The sequence below is a fragment of the Scyliorhinus canicula genome, chromosome 21 (assembly GCF_902713615.1).
Source record: "Scyliorhinus canicula chromosome 21, sScyCan1.1, whole genome shotgun sequence".
NCBI lineage: Eukaryota > Metazoa > Chordata > Chondrichthyes > Carcharhiniformes > Scyliorhinidae > Scyliorhinus > Scyliorhinus canicula.
The window spans coordinates 21,788,904-21,811,605 of record NC_052166.1 but is presented as its reverse complement, the minus strand read 5'-3'; the positions used below and the strand labels follow the sequence as shown (position 1 = coordinate 21,811,605).

General features: G+C 44.4%; 1 protein-coding gene across 4 annotated transcripts in view; it reads right to left on the bottom strand.

The window, feature by feature from the left end:
- pnpla7b (patatin-like phospholipase domain containing 7b) overlaps window positions 1-22,702 on the bottom strand; it is a 371,155-nt gene that overhangs the window by 250,434 nt on the left and 98,019 nt on the right. For all 4 annotated transcript variants that reach the window (XM_038782642.1, XM_038782643.1, XM_038782645.1 and 1 more), the window contains 3 exons: window positions 15,080-15,151; window positions 10,287-10,390; window positions 7,587-7,745 (listed from right to left, as the gene is read on the bottom strand). In XM_038782642.1, coding sequence (XP_038638570.1) covers window positions 7,587-7,745; window positions 10,287-10,390; window positions 15,080-15,151 — 335 coding nt within the window. The remainder of the gene's footprint in view (window positions 1-7,586; window positions 7,746-10,286; window positions 10,391-15,079; window positions 15,152-22,702) is intronic.

Below are 22,702 nucleotides of genomic sequence, written 5' to 3'. Positions count from 1 at the left end.
CAAGCATTCCATATGCTTTCTTGACTACCATGTCCGCTTGTGTTGCCACCTTCAAAGATCTGTGGACATGCATGCCGAGATCTCTCTGACTTTCTATATTCCTAAGTGTTTTGGCATTTACAACATATTTCCCCTCTATGTTAGATCTACCAAAATGCATTACTCACATTTGTCCCGATTAAACTCCATTTGCCATTTCTCTGCCCAAGTCTCCAAACTGTCTATGCCCTGCCGAATCTTCGGACAATCCTCAACACCATCTGCCACTCCCCCAACCTTGGTGTCATCCGCGAACTTACTAATCAGACTGGCTACCTTTTCCTCCAAATAGCTTGTGTACACTACAAACAACAGAGGCCCAAGCACAGATCCCTGTCCCTGTTGAACACCACTAGTCATAATCTTCCATTCAGAAAAACACCCTTCTACTTCTACCTTTTGCCTTCTGTGACCGAGCCAGTCAGTATCCATCTTACCACCTCACCCCTGATCCCGTGTGACTTCACCTTTTGTACTAGTCTGCCATGAGGCACTTTGTCAAAGGCTTTACTGAAGTCCATGTAAACAACATCCACCGCCCTACCCTCATCAATCATCTTTGTCACCTCCTCAAAAAACTCAATCAAGTTAGTGAGGCACGACCTCCCTTTTACAAAACCAAGCTGAATATGGCTAATGAGTCCATTTGTTTCCAAATGCGTATAAATTCTGTCCTTGAGAATTCTCTCCAATAATTTACCTATCGACGTGAGGCTCACCGGCCTATAGTTTCCAGGATTATCCCTGCTACCTTTCTTAAACAGGGGCACCACATTAGCTATTCACCAGTCCTCTGGGATCTCACCTGCAGCCAATGAGGACACAAAGATGTCAGTCAAGATGTCCCTGCAATTCCCTCCCTTGCTTCCTTCAGTATTCTGGGGTAAATCCCATTTGGCCCAGGAGATTTATCTACCGTAACATCTTTTAAATGACCCAATATCTCCTCCTTTTCGATGTCAACGTGATCCAGACTGTCCAGGGGCTGGTTTAGCACAGTGGGCTAAGACAGCTGGCTTGTAATGCAGCACAAAACCAGCAGCGCGGGTTCAATTCCAGTTCCAGCCTCCCCAAACCGGCACCGGAATGTGGCGACTAGGGGCTTTTCACAGTAACTTCATTGAAGCCTACTTGTGACAATAAGCGATTATTATACTATTATTACACACCCTTCCCAAGTGTCATCTTCCACAAAGTCCCTTTCGTTGGTGAACACTGTTGCAAAGTACTCATTCAGTACCTCGCCCATTTCCTCTGGCTCAACACATAGATTCCCCCCTCTTGTCCTCAAGTGTTCCAGTCCTTTCCCTGGCCACCCTCTTGCTTTTTACACATGAATAAAAAGCTTTGGGATTCACCTTAATCCTACTTGCCAAGGACATTTCATGGCCCCTCCTAATTTCCCGCTTCATTACCTTCCTACTTTCTTTATACGCCTCAAGGGTTTCAACTGTCCCCACCCTTCTAGACTGTACTAAAGTCTTTTTCTTTTTGACGAGGTTCACAATATCCCTCGTTATCAAATGACCATGAACTAGAGGAATAATATATCACCCAACACCAAATGTCTTCAATATAAAGAATTTTGTTGTCAATTTTTCACTTGTGTTCCAAGAATTATACTGAGCAACATTTTAGAAAAGCTAAATTTCAGCCGGAATCCTTTGAGAATGAATGCAACATACGAGTGATGGTTCAGCATTGAAAGTTTTTTAAAAATCAGCTTATGAGATGTCAAAGCATTTTGCTAACCTTAAAAGTTAGAATTTCAAAGAGAAAACACAAATTGAAAACGCAAATCATACTTAAGAGTGATGCTCATTTTAAAAATTATTTCCAAATTGAAAAATTCCATACTAGTGCATCAAAACTCCCTTGCTGCTGAGTCTGCAGTTTGTACTGTAGAGGGATTCAACAATTGGGGTCCTGTGAAGGGCCATGGGCATTTTACTATGTTAAAGACGCTGCATAAACTCTTGATTAGCTGTCTGGTGAACTGGCCACATGACCATGACTTCCTGAGGCTCTTACTTCCGCTAAAAGGTCACCTACCTAAAAGCAACATACAAGATGGCAGACATTGCTAATGGTAACTGGGAAACAGTTGCTGATGGCCGTGACCTCTGGAGGCTGGTGGTTTGGATGGCTGTTGGAAGAGGCGAGCAGAAAAGAAAAGCTCAGCTGGCCAAAATGGGTGGCACGGTAGCACAGTGGTTAGCACCGTTGCTTCACAGCACCAGGGTCCCAGGTTCGATTCCCGGCTTGGGTCACTGTCTGTGCAGAGTCTGCACGTTCTCCCCGTGTCTGTGTGGGTTTCCTCCGGATGCTCCAGTTTCCTCCCGCAGTCCAAAGATGTGCAGGTTAGGTGGATTGGCCATGATAAATTGCCTTTAGTGTCCAAAAATGTTAGCTGGGGTTACTGGGTTACGGGAATAGGGTGGAGGTGTGGGCTTAAGTAAGGTGCTCTTTCCACAGGTCGGTGCAGACTCGATGGGCCGAAAGGCTTCCTTCTGCACTGTAAATTCTATGATTCTCTGAAATGAGGGACCACACAAAACAGATGCCAGCGAACCGTGCACCTTCTCAGCCCACTGTCTTCTCTTCAGTAAATATGGCATAGACTGACTGCCAAGCCCAAAAGCGGCTTCTGAACTACTCCAGGCCATTCTTAACACAGAGCTAGCCACCACGACATAAACCATTGTCTTACAAGATAGAGTGTGGCCAGTACAATAATAAATGCAAAAAGGTGTTGTCACCGTTGCAGCAAGAAATGCAGAGTTTGCAAGAGCAATGGCACAGTCAGAAAAGACACATCTGCAAAGTTACGGAGGCATTCTGTACAGACCAATACTGAAAGGGCCAATGTAGACCTGGAATCAGGCCCAAAATAGCAAACGCAACAGCTTGCAGTGACACAGGTCTTAAATTTGGACAAAAGATGTACATCACCAATTAGGCATCCGAAAAGATGTTGCAAACATTGCATTCGTTTTCAAATACTTCCATCAACTTGGACCCACTTGAATTGCCACTGGTTGTTTTGTAGGTGGTCCCATTTGGGATCAAGCTGGGATCCTACTGTGGCTCAGTGGCAGTCCTACACTTTGTAGGGCCCCATGCTCACCTTCATTTCTGTTCCCCCCTCCTCCCCCCATGATATCACACTCCTCCCAACCCCACCCGCCCTCACCCCTCAGAACACAAAGTAACAAGCCACAAAAATACACAAATTGATCACTGCTTAACTGCTTTAATGCTTTCTAATTTGTAAAAGCATGCCTTCCAGCTTTGCACCCCTGCAGCTTTGCAGACCCTTCCCCTTCCAGCTTTGCCGACCCCCTCCCCCCCCCCCCCCCCCCCCCCCCAACGCCCCTTACCCCCCCTCCCCCTTCCAGCTTTGCCGGGCCTCGCTCCTCACCTTGACAACCTTGCCTCGCTGCTGGCTGCCGTTTACCCAGCCCTTTTCAGCCTGGTCTGGAGGCTGAGTCGTCTCTGCTCCCCTCAATGACCTTGCCTCGCTGATGGGTCAGGTACCCTGGATTTAACCTCACCTGTCCAGCCCTGGCCTGGGGGTTAAGTTCCCCTGGATGACCAGCACCTCGCACTTCACCTTACTCGACTACCTCGCCTCGCTGCTGCCTGCCTGGCAATGGGCTGCCCTCCTCATCCCTGGGCCGAGATCAAGAAACCTGCTGTTATTTTCGCAAATACACAGGAGATCTTCACCTTGACTGTTGCCTCTCTCTCTTCTAGTCACCTCAATGACTTTGGATCAGTGCTTTCCCATTCTTTTTTTAAAAATAAATTTGGAGTACCCAATTATTTTTTATTTCCAATTAAGGGGCAATTTAGTGTGGCCAAACCACCTAACCAGCATATCTTTGGGTTGTGGGAGTGAAACCCACGCAGACACGAGGAGAACGTGCAAACTCCACACAGACAGTGACCCAGGGCCGGGTTTCGAACTCGGGTCCTCAGCGGTTTCCCATTCTAAGGGGACTCGACCAGAGTTTGGTGTCGCTCTGCATTGCGTGCAGATAGGCAACCCATCAGCAAATGCAGAGCTATCAGGCTAGCCTGCAAAGGTCAGAGCCCTGTGCCTAGTCAAGGTGTGTTTCATTGTAAATCCGCCTCTGCTGTGGCTCCAAATATAATTAACCTGTATATTAATTTGGCCAAGTGGTTTTAATCTCTATGCATTAGTTTTCCAATGTAGAATTTTCTACTTTGCAGCAGATAACAATTGGTGAGCAACTGTTAACCTTGTGCACAATAGGCCATACATGACATGCATAAGGGCACGGGATTATAGAGTGTTAGGAAACCCAAGCTCTAACACACACCACTGAGACTTAATTCCGCTCCCATCTACTAACTGAGCCCAGTAACACTTACTGATTCTCTCAGATCACAAGCAGAAAAATAGATTTTAAAAAGTGGGTTTTGTTTTGAAATTACTCATGGTTCTTCAGCATCGTTTAAGTGTCCTCTCTAAACTATCAACAGCCTCTACAAGGCAGGTCAGGATCAGTTATTGCACAGAACATGCCTGTATTTGAAGCAACCTCTTGGGAAAACAAAGCATAAACACAGATGGCTGCGTGGATTGACTGAGAGAAAATGACCATTAATCGGAAAGCTGACACCACAGTTCTGTTCGCGAAGCAAGCATTAGAAAATGATCAATGCATTTTTCTGTCACCGATTTTCTGGGTACGTAAATGAACTAAATCTTGCTATCCAAAACAGGTAATGCAATATGACACAATTTACATTTGAAAAATTAGCAATGCATGTTTCCTTTGCAATGAACAAACTGGAGGGTAGTGTCCAAGAAATTAGTGCTGTGAATTTTAAGTTGGCCAGCGAATTCATTTCATCTCCTTCCACTTCCTTACCCCTCCAAACCAAAGATATCTCCTTGCAGAGTCTAGCAGTTTGACTTCACCTCTACATTCTGCACAGGGTTTTAAATTTATTTTTGAGCATTGTCATAATCATCAGATTCTGTCAATAAGGGTTAACGCCTAAAGTCATGAAATTAAGCTGTTGCCATAGCAGTACAGTCGGCAGCTAGGTTCTGATACCATTAGCACTGCTGCCTCAAGGTGGCGAGGACCAGGGTCACTGTCCAGGTGGTGTTTGCACAATCTCCCAGTGTCTGGGCGGGTCTCATCCCCCCAACCCAAAGATGTGCAGGTAATTGGCCACGCTGAATTGTCCCTTAATTAGAAAAAAATAATTGGGTACTTTAATTTATAAACAAAAACAAAATAATAAAAATAATTCTGATACCACTTTGCGAAAATTTTATTTTGGGCACAGGAATTAGATTTAGCAGAGATCCAAATAGGAAAAAATAATGATTGGCCGGTAACTTCCTCGGAGAGGCTATCTGTGGCAGATTGTCCGCAGCCACTTGCATTCACTCAAAATTCAAAGCTCCGTCTCGCCTGACCTTCCTGACTCAGGCCGGAAATCCAAAGCTCCGTCTCGTCTGACCTTCCTGACTCAGGCCGGAAATCCAAAGCTCCGGTTCACCTGACCTTCATGACTCAAGCCTGGTGAGACTAAATCAGTGAAGCAGCTCAGGGGCTTCAGCTGGGAAATACAAAAGGAGGACAGGCCGGAAATCCAAAGCTCTGTCTGGCCTGAGCTTCCTGACTCAGGCCGGAAATCCAAAGTTCCATCTTGCCCAACCTTCTTTTTTTTTAAATAGAATTTACAGTGCAGAAGGAGGCCATTCGGCCCATCGAGTCTGCACTGGCTCTTGGAAAGAGCACCCTACCCAAGCCCTTACCTCCACCCTATCCCCATAACCCAGAAACCCCACCTAACACTAAGGGGCAATTTATCATGGCCAATCCACCTAACCTGCACATCTTTGGACTGTGGGAGGAAACTGGAGCACCCAGAGGAAACCCACGCACACACGGGGAGAATGTGCAGACTCCACACAGACAGTGACCCAGCGGGGAATCAAACCTGGGACCCTGCCGCTGTGAAGCATTTGTGCTAACCACAATGCTACCGTGGCAACAGTAGCATTGTTCTTGACTCAGGCCTAAAATCCAAAGCTCAGTCTGGCCTGACCTAGGCCGGAAATCCAAAGCACCCGTCTTGTTCGTCCTTCCTGACTCAGGCCAGAAAACCAAAGCTCCGCCTAGCCTGACCTTCCTGACTCAAGCCTGGTGACACAATCAGTGAAACAGCTCAGGGGCTTCAGCTGGGAAGTGCAAAAGGAGCCGAGCAAAGGAGAACATGGTCGTTTTTTACTGCACGAGCTGCCATAAAACAGGTGGGTCTATGCGCGTGCGCGAGTGGGAGTGGGAGCTTGGTTGTGGGTCCCTTGGGGAGTCGGGGTTTCTCCATGCAGAATTTGGTCTGTGTTTTTTAAAATAGTTACTCTGCAATCTGAAGTGCTTTTTGCCCTTCTAACTCTTTCAGAATAACTATATGTGTAAAAACTGGCAGGACTATCCGAAGTTAGCAATTTGTCGGATGGTTTCCATTCCAGCGCAATTATGCGGGGGTAGTTAGCCCTTCTGGACAGGTAAGAACTTCCGTGAGAACTTCCAAGAGGGATTTCCACAGCACATCACTGGGGTACCCCCCAAAATCGACACTGGGGAGCCAGGAAGTAATGGTCCGATTATTTTAAATTGTATTGCGAGAAGGCTAATTACCCAAAATCCACATTTGAATCATGCACCAGGCAACTTCATGCAAAGTTTTGAGAAGCACAATTTATTAAACTTGTGTAAACATACCAAGTCACAGTTTACTGTGTTTAATGTATGCGAGTGCTTTTTACAGCCGTAAACAGATAAATCACTGTCACATTCACAGATTTGTATTTGTAGATACCAGCAGCCTATTTTCCAATTCCCTGAACCTGAAGTGGACAGCTTTATCCAGAGAAACACATTGATAGCAATGTCAACTTGACAATCAATGTGTAATTACTGGAAACATTTCGAGCCAGATGAATTATTTATAATGTCCGAACCATTTCTTTTCCCAGATACTTAATTTGTCCTGTTTTTCAAGCAGAAGGGGTCTGTAGATCAGTGTTGATACTGTGCCACACTAGCCAAGCATCTCAAGCATTCCATTAAAAAGTTCAGATCAATGTAATCAGTTGCAGGCCTTTAAACAACCTCGAGTAAGGCCAAAACAGTTCGTTGATTATATTCCTCTACACAAGAGGTTTAAAATTGAGCAGAACTGAAGTATCTCCCCAACAAGAAAATGTAGAAGTCTAACAATGAAGATATTCAGCATAACTGAACACCTCCCGGAGGCCCTAACACCTCCTGCAGCAGGTGAGATTTGTGGGGCACTATACAAATGCAAGCTTCTTCAGCAGACCAAAGATTATTTTGCCAATTTGGCTGTAAAATTGGATAACATACGGGGACATTGAGGCCTTTGTGTGGATCAAGGTCAGTTTAGCCACTGTATAAAATCTACTTGTTTATAATTAGCAATTCAGCACCTTGCCACAATAGAAAACTGCCTTCGTAAGTATTTTTATAACTCACATCAATTTTCATCAAGGTCAGAAGATCCTTCTTGCCAGCCTCTAAAATCATGTGCTCCTGCTTCTGATTGTCAACCACACTTGCTTGTTCCTCGCCCTCAACGTAGCGATAAACAACAGAAGGCTGCTCCATCATAGTAACACTCTTCTTCAGAGAAGGCTATTGAACAAATAAATGGGGTTAGATGGCAGAGGCACCTTTTGCAGTTTATATTTTTGTTTTAAAATAATCACCCCCAGCAACATTTAAAAAAAAATAAAAGCAGATGACCACACAGTGCTGGAACTGCTCATCCCCCTCCGCCAGTATGTTGGGGAGATGTTTATTCACTCTCCAGCCAGGCCATTGTGTGATTCATGCATTTAAAAGCAGTAGAGCTTCCATTCTGAAAGAAGGTTTAAGAAAGGAAACTTAAGCTGCATGTTTTGGTTCAAATGTTCAACCAAGTACAATTTTCCAACTTCGGCGTCCTAAGGAAACTGAAAGGTCAGGCTGTAATCAAATTGCATACATTTAAATTTAAGTGAACAACTCTTATGCTTACAGACATGTCGCCTCGTCCACACTGGTCTGATTCCAAAAGTGCCCAGAAAAAGATCTGACTGAAAAAACTTCTTTACAAACTTACAAAGGAACTATCACGGTGCCCAGGGTACTGGCTTATAAAGTCTGTTTAAACTAGTATGTTTTAAACTTTTTCTCCCGGGATCCACTTTTGCCAACTGGCCAACCTTCATGAGCCACACAGCCTACCTTCCCTACCCACGCCATATGGGCTTACCTTTAATGTGAAAGAAAAGCCTGCTTGACCCTCACAATTTCACTCCAATCAGGTTCAAAGCAGGAGAGGGCAATGCGCACATCAGGTATGGACTCCAGACAGTTTCTCAGTGCAGTCTTCATCTTTGTGAGAACGGAAAAATCCAACTTCACATGTGCAGATCGTCATGAAGGGCAATAGTAACATAATGCTTGTTTCACTCAGCACTGCTTGCTCCTGGGAGATACTACTCCAGAATGCTGACAGCCGCATGGGCTTTTGGCATATTGTTAATATGCTGTCACAGGCCAGGTACAGCAATGTAGTCGTTTGATTTGGAGTGAGCTGTAAGTTAATAACTGATGTTGGGGTCTCAACATCTAAAAAGGAATTTTTCACCTATCACATCTCTTTAAAAAATTGCAACTTCTCTCATTTGTCAGTACTTCCCTGCGTATAACACGCATGGGCTTTGCATCCTTATTTGCATTGGCACAATTGACAAAACCATACCTCAGGAAATCATCTCTAATCTGCTTTGTTCCCGGGTTAAGTTTCTTCTTTGTAGGCTGTTCACCAGAGGCCCTGGAGCTCCATACAGAGTTAACACTAGCACTGCTCTGTTCTGCCCTGGGCTCTCCTGAGCAGCTCTCTGCAACAGATTCAGACACAAGTTCCTGGCGAGTAGTTACTTTGCTTGTGTGTGTTTCTGGCTGTCTCTTTTTTGTAACAAAACGATTCATCTTCACAGTCCTCTTGCCTTGCTTGTCAGCAGCTAGAAGATAGAAGAAGCTCTCCTCCGTGATTGGGCGCAGAATGCATGTACGTACAGGGCACTTGACGTAAAGTGCACGTGCGGGGCCCGTGACCTGCTCACTGCTGCCGTTTATGGCCAGAAGACTGCACACAGAACCATTTTCTTCTCATTTAGAAGGCAGCACCGGCTGTCATTTTTAATAAAAATGCTGGTAGTGGCTGTTGGGCGCTTCTCCCGCCATCGGGACCACCGTGGGAATGGCACACCCGATCACACCCCGATCTGCACTTTGAAAAACCCTGGTTTAAAGTCTAGCAGTATGTTCCAAAACAAATTAATGCTCCAACTATAAATCATTCTGGTTGCACAAAAAATACTGGCAACCTTAAGAGTGTCAAAACCAATCTGTTGTGAAATCATGCATGATAGTTTATTTGTCTGATACAGAGTGGAAATTCCCCCTTCCCATAGGGAAATGGTCAACTCTCCAAACTCGAGGAATGCAAGTCGACTTCTTCAAGGCTTTATTAATGAAGCAGATTGGTCAATAGCCCCCTGGAGGACTGTAGATCTGCTTATCTCAGATATTAGAACCATAGGGGTTCAACCAGCTCAGAACCTTCAGCACCAAGTACATCATCTTGGTGCTACCTTGATCCGTACACAAAGACACTTTGCTTTCTTCTCCATTCCAAAATGAATAAAAATCACAATGACATAACCCTTTATTGGAAAACACGGTGATAGAATTTTAAAATGACAAAGAACATAACATACATGATGGATATATAGGAGTGTATTCTCCAAGAGTTTTAAATATTGGACCACGTTTTCCATTATTTTATGATACACTATATACACGCACACACACATACATTCACACACGCACACTTATATAATATATACATGCATGTCGTGTGTGTAAATACCCTGTACGTGAATTTCTTTCTTTCTCCTCCTAAGACATTGCAATCACTTTTGGTGCAGTAACTGTTATTACTTGAGCAAATATGAAGCATCTACTGTGTTCTTCATGTTTTAGAACAGGGTATCATTTTTCCTTTTGGCATCTGTGACTAACCAAGTGCGTGTTTGACAGAGGTTTTCCACCCAGTTTAAGTTCCACTTAACTGACAGTTGGCTGATTTAGAGATCTAGATGGAGTCCTAAAATAGATATGTACCTTGACAGACATGACAGGACTGGAACAACGATCTTCTGCTGACAAGCTGATCCGTGCCCTTTCATACATCATATCCATGTCAGATTTGCTAATGGACGCACCTCCTGCAACAAGAACCAGCACTTATTTCAAAGCAAGAGAGCAAATTATTAATCCATTTTACAAAGATACACAGATTGACAATCTGTAACAAACATCCCCAGGGCCACCATACTGACTCTCAGATTGGTTTTAAAACAAGTGTAGCCAAGCTGCAATGTTTTCCTGGTATAAATTTGCTCAAATTTCCTGCTCAAATTTGGATTAGAGGCAATTGCCACCATTAGTAGTTGTGACCATCGCACAGTCCTTGTGGGGAAAGTCCCACCAACAAACCGTGGATGCCCTCCATTATATTGTGTGGCACTACAAAAGATTGTGCTGACCTTGGAAAGGGTCCAGAGGAGGTTCACAAGAATGATCCCTGCAATGAAGAACTTGTTGTATGAGGAACGGTTAAGGACTCTGGGTCTGTACTCGTGGAGTTTGGAAGGGTGAGGGGGATCTTATTGAAACTTACAGGATGCTGTGAGGCCTGGATAGAGTGGACGTGGAGAGGATGTTTCCACTTGTAGGAAAAACTAGAACCAGAGGACACAATCTCAGACTAAAGGGACGATCCTTTAAAACAGAGATGAGGTGGAATTTCTTCAGCCAGAGGGTGGTGAATCTGTGGAACTCTTTTCCGCAGAAGGCTGTGGAGGGCAATTCACTGAGTGTCTTTAGGACAGAAATAGATAGGTTCTTGATTAATAGGGGGATCAGAGGTTATGGGGAGAAGGCAGGAGAATGGGGATGAGAAAATATCAGCCATGATTGAATGGTGGAGCAGACCCGATGGGCTGAGTGGCCTAATTCTGCTCCTATGTCTTATGGTCTGCCACCCTGTTAAATGGGATAAAGTACGAACAGGTCTACCAACTCAAAAGTGGGCATCCATGTGGTTCTGAGGGCCAAAAGTAGCAGCAGAATTGTATTTAACCACAATCTGAAAGCTCATAGCCCAGCGTGTCCCCTCACTTTACCATTATGGCGAAGGGTGAACCCCGACTTCTCAGAAGAGTGCAGGAAGGCATGCCAGGAGCTGCACCAAGCATACCGAAAAACGTGATGTCGACCTGGTGACGCTGCAACACAGGACAGGTTGCGTACCAAACAGTGGAAGCAGCATACAGAACAAAGCGACTCCCCAACCAACGGATCAGATCTAAGCTCTGCAGTCTGTCACATCCAGTCGAGAATGGTGGTGGACAATTAAACTATTAACTGGAGGAAGAAGCTCAACAAATTTCTCTTTCTCCCCCCCCCCCCCCCCCCCCCCCACCACCACCACCACCACCAAATCCTCAATGGTGGAGGAGCCTCGCACACAGTTCAAAAGTAAAGGCTGAAGCATTTGCAACAATCTTCAGCCAGAAGTGCAGAGTGGATGATCCAACTCAGCCTCCTCCCGGGTTCCCCAGCTTCAAAGTCTTCAGCCTATTTGATTTTCTTCACGTGATATCAACAAACAGCTGAAGGCACTGGACCATGCAAAGGCTATGGGCCAGGGCAATATAGCAGCAATAGTACGGAAGATTTGTGCTCCAGAACTAGCTTCACCTCATGCCGAGCTGTTCCAGTACAGCTACAACTCTGGCACCTATCCAGCAATGTGGAAAATTGCTCAGCTATCTCCTGCACACAAAAAGCAGGACAAATCCAACCAAGACAACTACCACACAATCAATCCACTCCTGATCATCAGCAAAGTGATGGTGAGATGAAACAGCATGTACTCAGCAATAACCTTCTCACGGACACTCAGGTTATGTTCCGCCAGGGCCAGCCAGCCCCGGATCCAAACATGGGCAAAAGAGTTGAACTCAAGGGATGAGACGAGCGTGAATTCCCTTCAGGCAATGGCAGAATTTGAGAGTGCAGCATCAAAGAGCCTGAGCAGAACAAAATGGGAATTGGGAGTGGAGGGTGGGGACGTTACACTTGCTGGGGTCATGCCAAGCACAAAGGAAGATAGTTGTGGTTCTTGCTTGGAGGTTAGTTTTCTCAGTCCCAGGAGTTCATCAGGATAGTATCTTTGACACAACCATGTTCAGTTGCTTCATCAGTGACCTTCCCTCCAACACAAGGTAAAAAGTGGGGATGTTCACTGATGAATGCACAAATGCTCAGCACCATTCATAATTCTACAGGCTCTGAAGCAGTTTGTGCTCTTATTCAGCAAGACCTGGACAATATCCAGGATTGGGCTGATATGGCAAGTAACATTTGAGCCACACAAGTGCCAGGCAATGACCATCTCAATATCAGAGAACCAAACCATCGCCACTTGACATTCAATGGCCTTACCATTACTGAATCTCCTACTATCAACACCCTATGGTTTACCAGTGGCCAGAAACTGAACTGGACTGGCCATACAAATACTAAGCCATATAAATAGTGAGCAGGTCAGAGACTGGGAATTCTGAAGAGAGTAAATAATTTCCTGATTTTCCAAAGTCTGTCCAAAGGCACAAGTCTGGAGCGTGATGGAAAACTCTCCACTTGCCTGAAAAACAAGCACCCTCAATTGCCACCCAATCCATTACTGGCGCTATGTATCATCAACAAGATGCACTGCAGCAACCAGTCAAGGCTCCTTCGAAAGTACCTTTGAAACCAGTGACCTCTACCATCTAGAAGAACCAGGGCAGCAGATGCAGAGGAACACCATCAGCCGCAAGCTCCTCTCCAAATCACACCATCCTGATTTGGAACTCTATCACCGTTCCTTCGTTGTCACTGGATCAAAATCCTGGAACCTCCTCCCTAACAGCACTGCGGATGTACCTACACCACATGGACCATAGTGGTTCAAACAGGCCACTGCCACCTTCCCAAGGGCAATTAGGGATGGAGCAATAAATGCTGGTCCATACCCAGGGAGAAGGCAAGGGATTGGCGAGTTGCTCATTCGGAAAGGAGGTGCAGACATGATGGCCATTCTAATGGCCCCACTTGTGCACTGTAACAATTCTGTGAATTTGTGAATAAATAATTTTTTTTAAAACTCCCTTATAGAGCGTTTGGTGCATTGCATTTGGGCCTCCGCTTCATGGCTGGGCAGGCGAGGGGTTCTTAGTCTGTGATAACTGAGAATAAATCTACAGTCTAATGAAACAATGAACAAAGCTCTCGTCACCATGGAAACAGCTAACCAGGCCAGGATTAGGGATAGCACATACTGCTCAGATATAGCCAGAGTATGTATTACATCAGGGAGGGGAAATGCATCTTCAAATTGCACATTGTGAGCTGTTTACCACTCTTTGAAATATGTTAAGAGCATCGCTTGGTTTGAAGCTTGAAAATATCTTCACTACTTTACAAAAAAGGTTTGTTTCCGCAATCCTCTAATTGGACCTATTCATGATTAGCAGGAACTTCTCATTGTGCCCGAGTTGTGTAAAAGCCACAATATATCAGTGATGAAAGCCATACGATCACAGCCTTAGTTGCACAATTTCACTGATGATCACGGAAGGTATGTATCTCGAAATGCTAATCAGACTCCTGATGGATGGGTTGGTGCGCATGTGAAAGCGAGTGCAAGCGAGAGAGCACAGACATGACAGGTATAGGTAAAGACATAATCAAGTTCTAATAGTCTGCACTTACATACGAAGAATAGCTACTTGGACAAAGCATCAAGGACCACATATTCAGGAAGAAGAGAAAGAAAACTGAGAGGATGTGGAGTGAATCAGAGCTTTCAGGGTGTCAGATAAACGAACCAGTTTATTATTGGAGCGTTTGGTGCAATGTGTTTGGGCCTCGGCTTCATGGCGGGGGGTTCCGAGTCTGTGATCATTGAGAATAAATCTATATTATAATGAAAAAATGAACAAAGCCCTCGTCACCATGGAAACCGCTATCAAGCCAGGATTAGGGGTAGCACATCCTGCTCAGATATAGCCAGAGTAAGAAGTCTACTAAAGATGTCATGTGTGCGCCAACATTAGTTACTTAAGCAAAGCTGTCCAACTGTAACTATTCTGGCAGTCAGTGCAAGGCATCTAGGTCTTCAGGGGACCAAGACAACAACATGAAGAAGCACACTCTAGACAGATCTTACTGTGAAAAGATTCAGGTAATTTAAGCTTTTGGCTGTGCCTTGATTGCACCTGTTACTAGCTAGTGGGTTTTGACATCAAGGACAACATGATCATTGTTGCACATGATCTAAACACCACACAAGCAGATCTGGCCTGCCTAAGTCCACAGAGAGACTCCTGTGGCACATAAAGGAAGAAAAGGTTTGCAGACTTCTTGCACCATGGATGGTGCTACAATGCTTGGTGATCATGATGCTTTCCATTGTAACATTCTGGCATACCTTCTACACTTGCCAGACCAACAGAGTGGAATTCTTGTGAATTATCAGGCATTGTTTGATTCCTCTCTCTCTTGAGAGAGAGAGAGAGAGAGAGAGAGAGAGAGTCACTCACTAGCAGCCAGGAGAGGAAAACAGGTCAATGCTTACCCTCCTCATGTCAACTGAAGCACTCCCGTCACTGCCTAACTGAGGTCACTGAACTTGGCAACAGACCAGGAATGAAAGTTAGGAAGTTTCTGGTTGGTGTGGCTCAGTATTAGCTTCATGCCCCTAATACATACAAGAGATAGTCCCATCTAGAAGCTACGAGGAATTAAGGTATTCAACAGTGTTGCTAGTTTCCGTCCAAATCATGCTGTATATACTGGTCACCTACCTGGGATATCCAGAGGTGCAGAAGCTGAGCGACATCTCTTGCTTAAACTATCCCCTGCCACATTCTTGGAATCTGAAATAAAGAGGAGGGAAAAAAAACAAATAGAACTAGATCTTTAAAATAAAAATCTGAGCTAAATTATCTCAATTCACTTTCCAGAAGAAGCAACAGAAACTTTCATCATTATCACACAACAGATACAACAGAACAATCAAATCAACCAATAAACATGACTCTCGGGTGACTAGTTGGCAGTAATAGAAGAGAATAGAATCCCTACAGTGCAGAAGGCCATTCAGCCCATCAAGTCTGTACCAACCTTCCAAAACAGCACCCTACCTAGGCCCACGCCTCCTCCCTAATGCAGTAACCCTACCTAACCTTTCGGACACTGAGGGGCAATTTTAGCATGACCAATCCACCTAACCTGCACATCTCTGGACTGTGGGAGGAAATCGGAGCACCTGGAGGAAACCCACGCAGACATCGGGAGAACGCGTAAACTCCACACAGACAGTCACCCGAGGTCAGAATTGAACCCGAGTCTCTGGCGCTGTGAGGCAGCAGTGCTAACCACTGTGTTACCGTGCCACCCATATCTACCTTGGGTCCCTGACTTCAAATTCAGCACAGACTGATCTCATCCCTTGTGAAGTGAGCTTGGGATCTTCTCACTTATTTCTTAGTAGGCTGAGCTAAACACCTCAGAATCAACACAATTAATAACCTCAAGAACAGCAACAATGATAGCCAGCGTGAGAAATAGGAATGCTCAAACTAGCGTAGCGGAGTCTTTTACTGCAGCTGGGAAAAAATGTAGGTACATAGTTGGATGGAACAATAGTATACCTTAACTGGATAGTACTCTATACTGACAGTGGACATAAAAAAGTGGAAAGAAATTTTGATCCCAGCACCATCATTCTTCTCGAACACAGCTTTTATATAAAACATTAAGAGCAACTATAAACTGAAGAACTACTGCAATAATAATGTGATGCCACCATTCTTAAACTGAGCACAATATCCACCTTTGTGTGAAATGGAAGAAAGTTTCCCAGTAATATGCAAGCACTTCGGAGGAACTACATAATTCAACCAAGTCACAGGTGGCACTGAAAAGCAACAATGGATCTAGACCATAAACGGCCCAACACACTCACCATTACCATCACAAGCAAGCAACACCCAAGAGATTCCAAACTGAAGATTTAACTTAGCAATAGGTTGACAATGAGGGAAAACTTATCAGTTGAAGCAAAATAAAAATAATCTAAAGAAAACAAAAAAGTAGTACAAGTCCATTCTCTTACACTGCTCAATAAGTGCAATGGACCAAGATGGAGAATGCCCTCTTCCCCCGAGCTGAATATTCCTGATTTCTCATGCAGTTTCCACTCTCTCCTCCCAGTCTCACTTCCCCACTCTTCGGGACTCACGACAGGATGAGCCAATTACCCCAAGTAACAACATTGGACAGCAGTGAATAGCATATAAACCAGTCTGAGTGCTAGGATGCAGAGTCAACTTTAGCATTTATATAATTCAACTAAACCTCATCATTCCTTCCTGGTACCAGCACGTCTCTCCAACAACTACATCATTCTATCTTATTCTGTGCCCTCGGCTTTAAAATAATGAATGGTCATAGAATTATGGGCGGCATGGTAGGACAGTGGTTAGCACTGTTGCTTCACAACGCCAGAGTCCCATATTCGATTCCCGGCTAGGGTCACTGTCTGTGCGGAGTCTGCACATTCTCCACGTGTCTGCATGCGTTTCCTCCGGGTGCTCCGGTTTCCTCCCACAAGTCCTGAAAGACATGCTTGTTAGGTAATTTGGACATTCTGAATTCTCCCTCTGAGTACCCGAACAGGTGCCAGAGTGTGGCAACTAGGCGCTTATCACAGTAACTTCATTCATTGTTAATGTAAGCCTACTTGTGACAATAAAGATTATTAAAGATGATTAAAATCCTTAAATTACCAGTGAAGATGTCAAAATATCATGTACAAAAACCAGAATGTCACCCAAATAGGCAGTGAGATTCAGTAGTTCTCACATTTTCATACATGGCACAACACCCCTGTTGCTATTAGGCAGAGTACCTTCTGACTCACTGTAACATGAGAAGTCATCTGCTAAAATAAAGAAAACACAGCCACACGTACATCTGACGATTTGTTTCTGGTCACAAATCATGTAGATCCTTAAACAAATACAACAGCCATGGTTAACAGAGTTCACAAGAATAAAACTCAGTACAAGCAAATGTATACAAAGTAGAGAATATGTTCATATTTCTGAAAAAAAGAGCAGCTTTTCATCATCCACTCAGTTTTCTTAGTAATACTAATTTCCTTTAATTCCTCCTTCTCGCCCGACCCTTGGTTCACTATCATTTCTGGGACGGTATTTGCGTCTTCGTGAAGTCAGAACTAAATAGTTGTTTAATTGCTCTGCCATTTTTTTTGTTCTCTATTATAAACTCTCCTGTTTCAGACTTTAAGGAACCTGCATCTGTCTTCACTAATCTTTTTACATACTTATTATTATAGAAGCTTTTACAGTCCACTTTTATATTACTTGCAAATTTATTCTCATACTATAATTTCCCCTCTTAATCAATCTCTCGGTTCCTCCTTTGATGAATTCTAAACTGCTCTCAATCCTCAGGCTTGCTATTTTTTCTAGCAATTTTATATAGCTTCTTCTTGGATTTAATACTATCCTTGAGCTGCTTTTCTTGTGTTTTTGCGCCAAAAAGGAATGTATAACTGTTGCAATGCATACATTCTTTCCTTAAATATTAGCCATTGCCTTTCCACCGTCATGCCTTTTAACAAAGTTTCTCAATCTATCTTAGCCGACTCACACCTCATATCTTCATAGTTTCCTTTCTTTAGGTTTATGACCCTAGCTTCAGATCGGACCTCAATTTCCATCCTAAGAAGAATTCTATCATACTATGGTCTCTGTTCACTACGACCCAAGTTAACAATACTATTAATTAACCCCTGCTTACTGCATAATACTAAATCTAGGATAGCATGTTCCCTAGTTGGTTCCTCAAAATACTGGTCTTGAAAAAAAAATATCTTGTCCAGGAATTCAGCCACCACAGTATTACTGCTAATGTGGTTTTCCCAGTCTATAGATACACATTAAAGTCACCTAAGATTACTGTGGCACCTTTATAACATGCCTCTAATTTCCTGCTTAACGCCATCCCCGACCTTACCACTACTGTTTGGAGGCCTATAGCCAACTCCCAATAATGTGTTCTGTCCCCTGGTTGCTTCTTAGCTCCACCCAGACTGATTCTGCCTCTAAATTATCAAACTGCTTGTCTCGCCTCCAGTACTGGAGGAGCAGAAATGTCTTCCAGCTAAATGCAAGGAATGTAATAAAGATCTAAACCATTGCCACGGAGACTTGCTATTTAATGTTGTGTTGGGGTTCTTTAGAGTTTAACGGATTCCCATCTGGTCAAGCTATTATTATCCGGTCAGGCTTTTCAACTTACCTTCCACGGTCTCATCCCTCCCTATCACTGTAATTTCCTCCAGCTGCACAACCCTCTATATTCCTCCAATTCTGGCCGTGAACATCCATGATTTTAATTATGCCACTAGTATGAACAGTGCCTAGGCCCAAGCTCTGGAATGTCCTCGCTTATCCTCTCTGCCTTTTCCATCCTTTAAGATGTTCCTTAAAACCTACCTCTGGCCAACCTTTTGGTTATTGGCTCCAAAATCTCCTTATATAGGTTGGGACCAGATTTTGATTATGCTCTCGTGAAAGCCATTGTGTAAATTCAAGCTGTTTCTGTAGTCAAAGACTATTATACACAGTTCTGGGTAATCAGCTCCTGATTTTCCAAGTGATAAACATGCACTGCTATGATCAGATCTAACCACTGATGAATTATACGGTTTGGCCACTGACTGACCATAGAATAAAGCAGATCCAGAAACTCATCGTGCATAACATACTGGGGCATTTTTAGGGTGTCTCTCCCATATTTTAACTCGGATTGCCCATAAGCCACTAGAACCAGCCTCTAACGCACTCTCAAGTCTAGGTATTCTGTGTATAAGCCATTGTAAACCCTCTATTAGATTGCAGCCTGCAACATACTCCCGGGTACCCATTATTCTACAAATGATTCACCTGAATCCCTGAGTTAGATTCCACCTTCTAAGTTATTCTTTTTTTCCTTTGTTAAAATAAATTGAGAGTACCCAATTCATTTTTTCCAATTAAGGGGCAATTTAGCATGGCCAATCCACCTACCCTGAACATCTTTGGGTTGTGGGGACAAAACCCACACAAACACGGGGAGAATGTGCAAACTTCACAGGAACAGTGACCCAGAGCCGGGATCGAACCTGGCACCTCGGTGCCGTGAGGCAGCAGTGCTAACCACTGCGCCCTTCTAAATTATTCTGTATATAAATCATCTCAATCCCCAGATTTGATTTCCCACTACTATTTATTCCCATCATGTTATTCTATATTTCACCATTCTGAAGCTCAGCTACATTTCAATCCACAATTTGCTTTTAATATTGTCAAATTGAGCAATGTCTCTTCAGACTGTCAAGGATAAATTGTGTGCTTCCAAGGCTATTGTTCTCAATTATAAATAAAATAAATATGTCTGGTGTCCAAAAAAAAGCATTAAAAACTGCTGACACAAAACAGAGACCATTTCTCTCATGGGAACTGCTGCAATCATAATTTGCATTGTGCCAAACTAAATACAAGGAAATTTCAGGGTTGATCATAAACCAGCCTGGAACAAAATATGACTGCTGCTTGTAAAGCTTGATCTGAATGATTTAATGGATGCTATTCTTTCTGGCATTGTTATAAGAAATGCCCCTGTATCCACTCAGTACTTCGGTACACAAAATATTTCTATTTCCAAGGCATTGTGTACCCGCTTGCTTTGCTCATGTGGGCAATGCAGCAAGCCCGGAGAAGTTTTATAACTTGGAAGATAAATGGATTTGCATTTAGCTGTTATTGAGACGGGTTGCAACTTATTTTGGGTTTTTGAATAGTAATTTTAGAACTATTTCCTGTTACTGCATATATTAGTCAGTGTAGCAACACAATGGATACAGTGATTCAGTGGCTTAAAGTTATTTCTCACATCTCACTCAAGGCAGATGTCAAAGTGTTCAACAATAACAATAGGAAAAGAGGCACTTTCTCGGAGGATGCTCTGGGATAATGCAAGTGTTTGAAGGTTCGATAGAAAGGATACCTTTAAAATTTACATACCCTTGGGAATTAGTTACCACAGCACTTACTTCCTCTTCCATCATTAGAAAACTCTACAAAGATGGTGTGATTCTCATATCAGCAAGAACATTTAGTGTAAGGAGTATTATTCATCAGAGCTACAGTTTCATAAAGTCTTGGCAGCACTGGAGGAGGTTATTCAGCCCATTTGTTAGGTGTACACTTAATCCACCTCAGGCAGGTCACTGGGCTACTAGCCTGCTTGCCTAGTCTTAACTTTAAAGGGTACAAGTAGTCAGCAAGTATCCCATGTTTTAAATTCTGCTCATGTGTGACACCTTGATGGAAGAGGCAGACATGAATATTTGATTTCCCTTATTCCTGGTTGAACTTCAAAGGAGATTGAATATACCAAAGAAATGCAGGCACTGGGATGGATTGAGGTTCGGAAAGAAGCAGAGGAGGTAAGAAAGCCAACAATGCAGATCACAGACACTGTGATTACACAGGATTGCATGCTGAAGAAACTAGATAGCTATTTGACCAGATATCTCCTTCTTTGGCTCAACATCAATATTAGTATTTGTTGGATTGCGTTCCAGGAAGCAACTTAGGACACTTGACTATATAAATGCAAGTTTTGTAGTTGTGCATGTACTAAAGATGAATACTAAAGTAAAAATAAAGTCGCCATAGTCCCAGATGAACATAGGCTGTCTTCCCCTTTGAGGGGCGAAGAATTGAACTGGTGGTGATTTAATCTGAGGCTCACCACACCTCAGGTGATGGGCAAGGTTGAGAAAGCGGGGCCTTTATAAATAACCTCAGCCGGTACGGGAATTGAGCCCGCGATGTTGGCCTCACTCTGCATTACAAATCACTCTGTCCAGCCAACTAAACTAAACCAGCCCCCAACAGTGCAAACTCAACACAGTCAACCAAGAGTGGAATTGAACTAGGGTCTCTGGCGTTGTGAGGCAGCAGTGCTAACCAATGTGTCACTGTGCCGCCCAGCAGATACATTAATGACCAGGATGGCAAATTCTAAAGAATTGTGAACTGTCTACCTGGAGCTAAAGCAGTGTACACTGAAAAAAATATTAGAACTAATACCCAAGGAAGTTGGAACGGAGCTCTAAAAGGTGAAGACCCATAGCATCCTTGTTTCGCTTCTTTGCCCACCAGCAACCTACCCCCCTCCATCCCCTTCCACCCTCCCCTCCCCCCTCCAATTAGAAATTTCTCAGATTACCTGCAGTCACAAATATTTTTTCTTTATAAAAATTAGCTGTACAATTTTACACACCTTAACTTTTTTTGTTGTTTTGCTTACTTAATGGTGAAACGTTTTGCTGGCACAGACTGCTGGAAACACACATCAGAGGGGTGGGCTGAGGAATTAACGTTTCAGGTGGCACATTCTATTCAGAGTCCTTATCCTAGGGTAGTGGATTCTGTATTCATCACCCTCGGACAGCGGCGGAGGTCAGTGTTGAGGCTGGGCCAATGGAAAATATAGGATTGCTGGATTTTTGATCGTTAAGAGATAATGGAACAGAGCTGCCGGGGTCAGCAGAAGTCAGCTGGCTCACGGGTGTACTATGGAGGGAACGTCGCGGCTAGGAGGGGTCCTAGCCTGGGGGGGCGGGGAATACCGAGTTGCTGCTGGATTGGCCAGGGAGGGGCTGGTGTGGGTCGGGGTGAGGTTCTATCGCCGTGGGAAACGGACCAAATTGGTGCTGACCAGGGGCGAGCAGTCGATGGGCTATGGCTAGTCGACGGGGGAGAGGGGGCGGGGTGCCCCCTGATCCGGCTGATCACGTAGAACGTGAGGGGGTTGAATGGGCCGGTTAAGCGGGCCCGGGTGTTTTCGCATCTGAAGGAGGACGTGGCTATGCTCCAGGAGACCCACCTGAAGGTGGCGGACCAGGTCCGTCTGAGGAAGGGGTGGGTGGGACAGATTTTCCATTCAGGGCTCGACTCGAAGAACCGGGGGGTGGCGATCCTGGTGGGGAAGAAGGTGGCGTTTGAGGCGTCTGAGGTGGTGGCTGATAGTGGCGGCAGATATGTGATGGTGAGCGGTAAGCTGCAGGGGGAGGGTGGTGTTGGTAAATGTGTACGCCCCCAAATTGGAATGATGCTGGTTTCATGAGGCGTATGTTGGGCCGCATTCCTGGCCTGGGGATCATGGGGGGGGGGGGGGGGGGGGGGGGCTTCAATACAGTGCTGGATCCCCTACTGGATATTTCTAGTTCAAGGACAGGCAGGAGGACGGCAGCGGCCAAGGTGTTGAAAGGGTTTATGGACCAGATGGGATGAGTGGATCCCTGGAGGTTTGGGAGGCCGAGGGCTCGGGAGCACTCCTTTTTC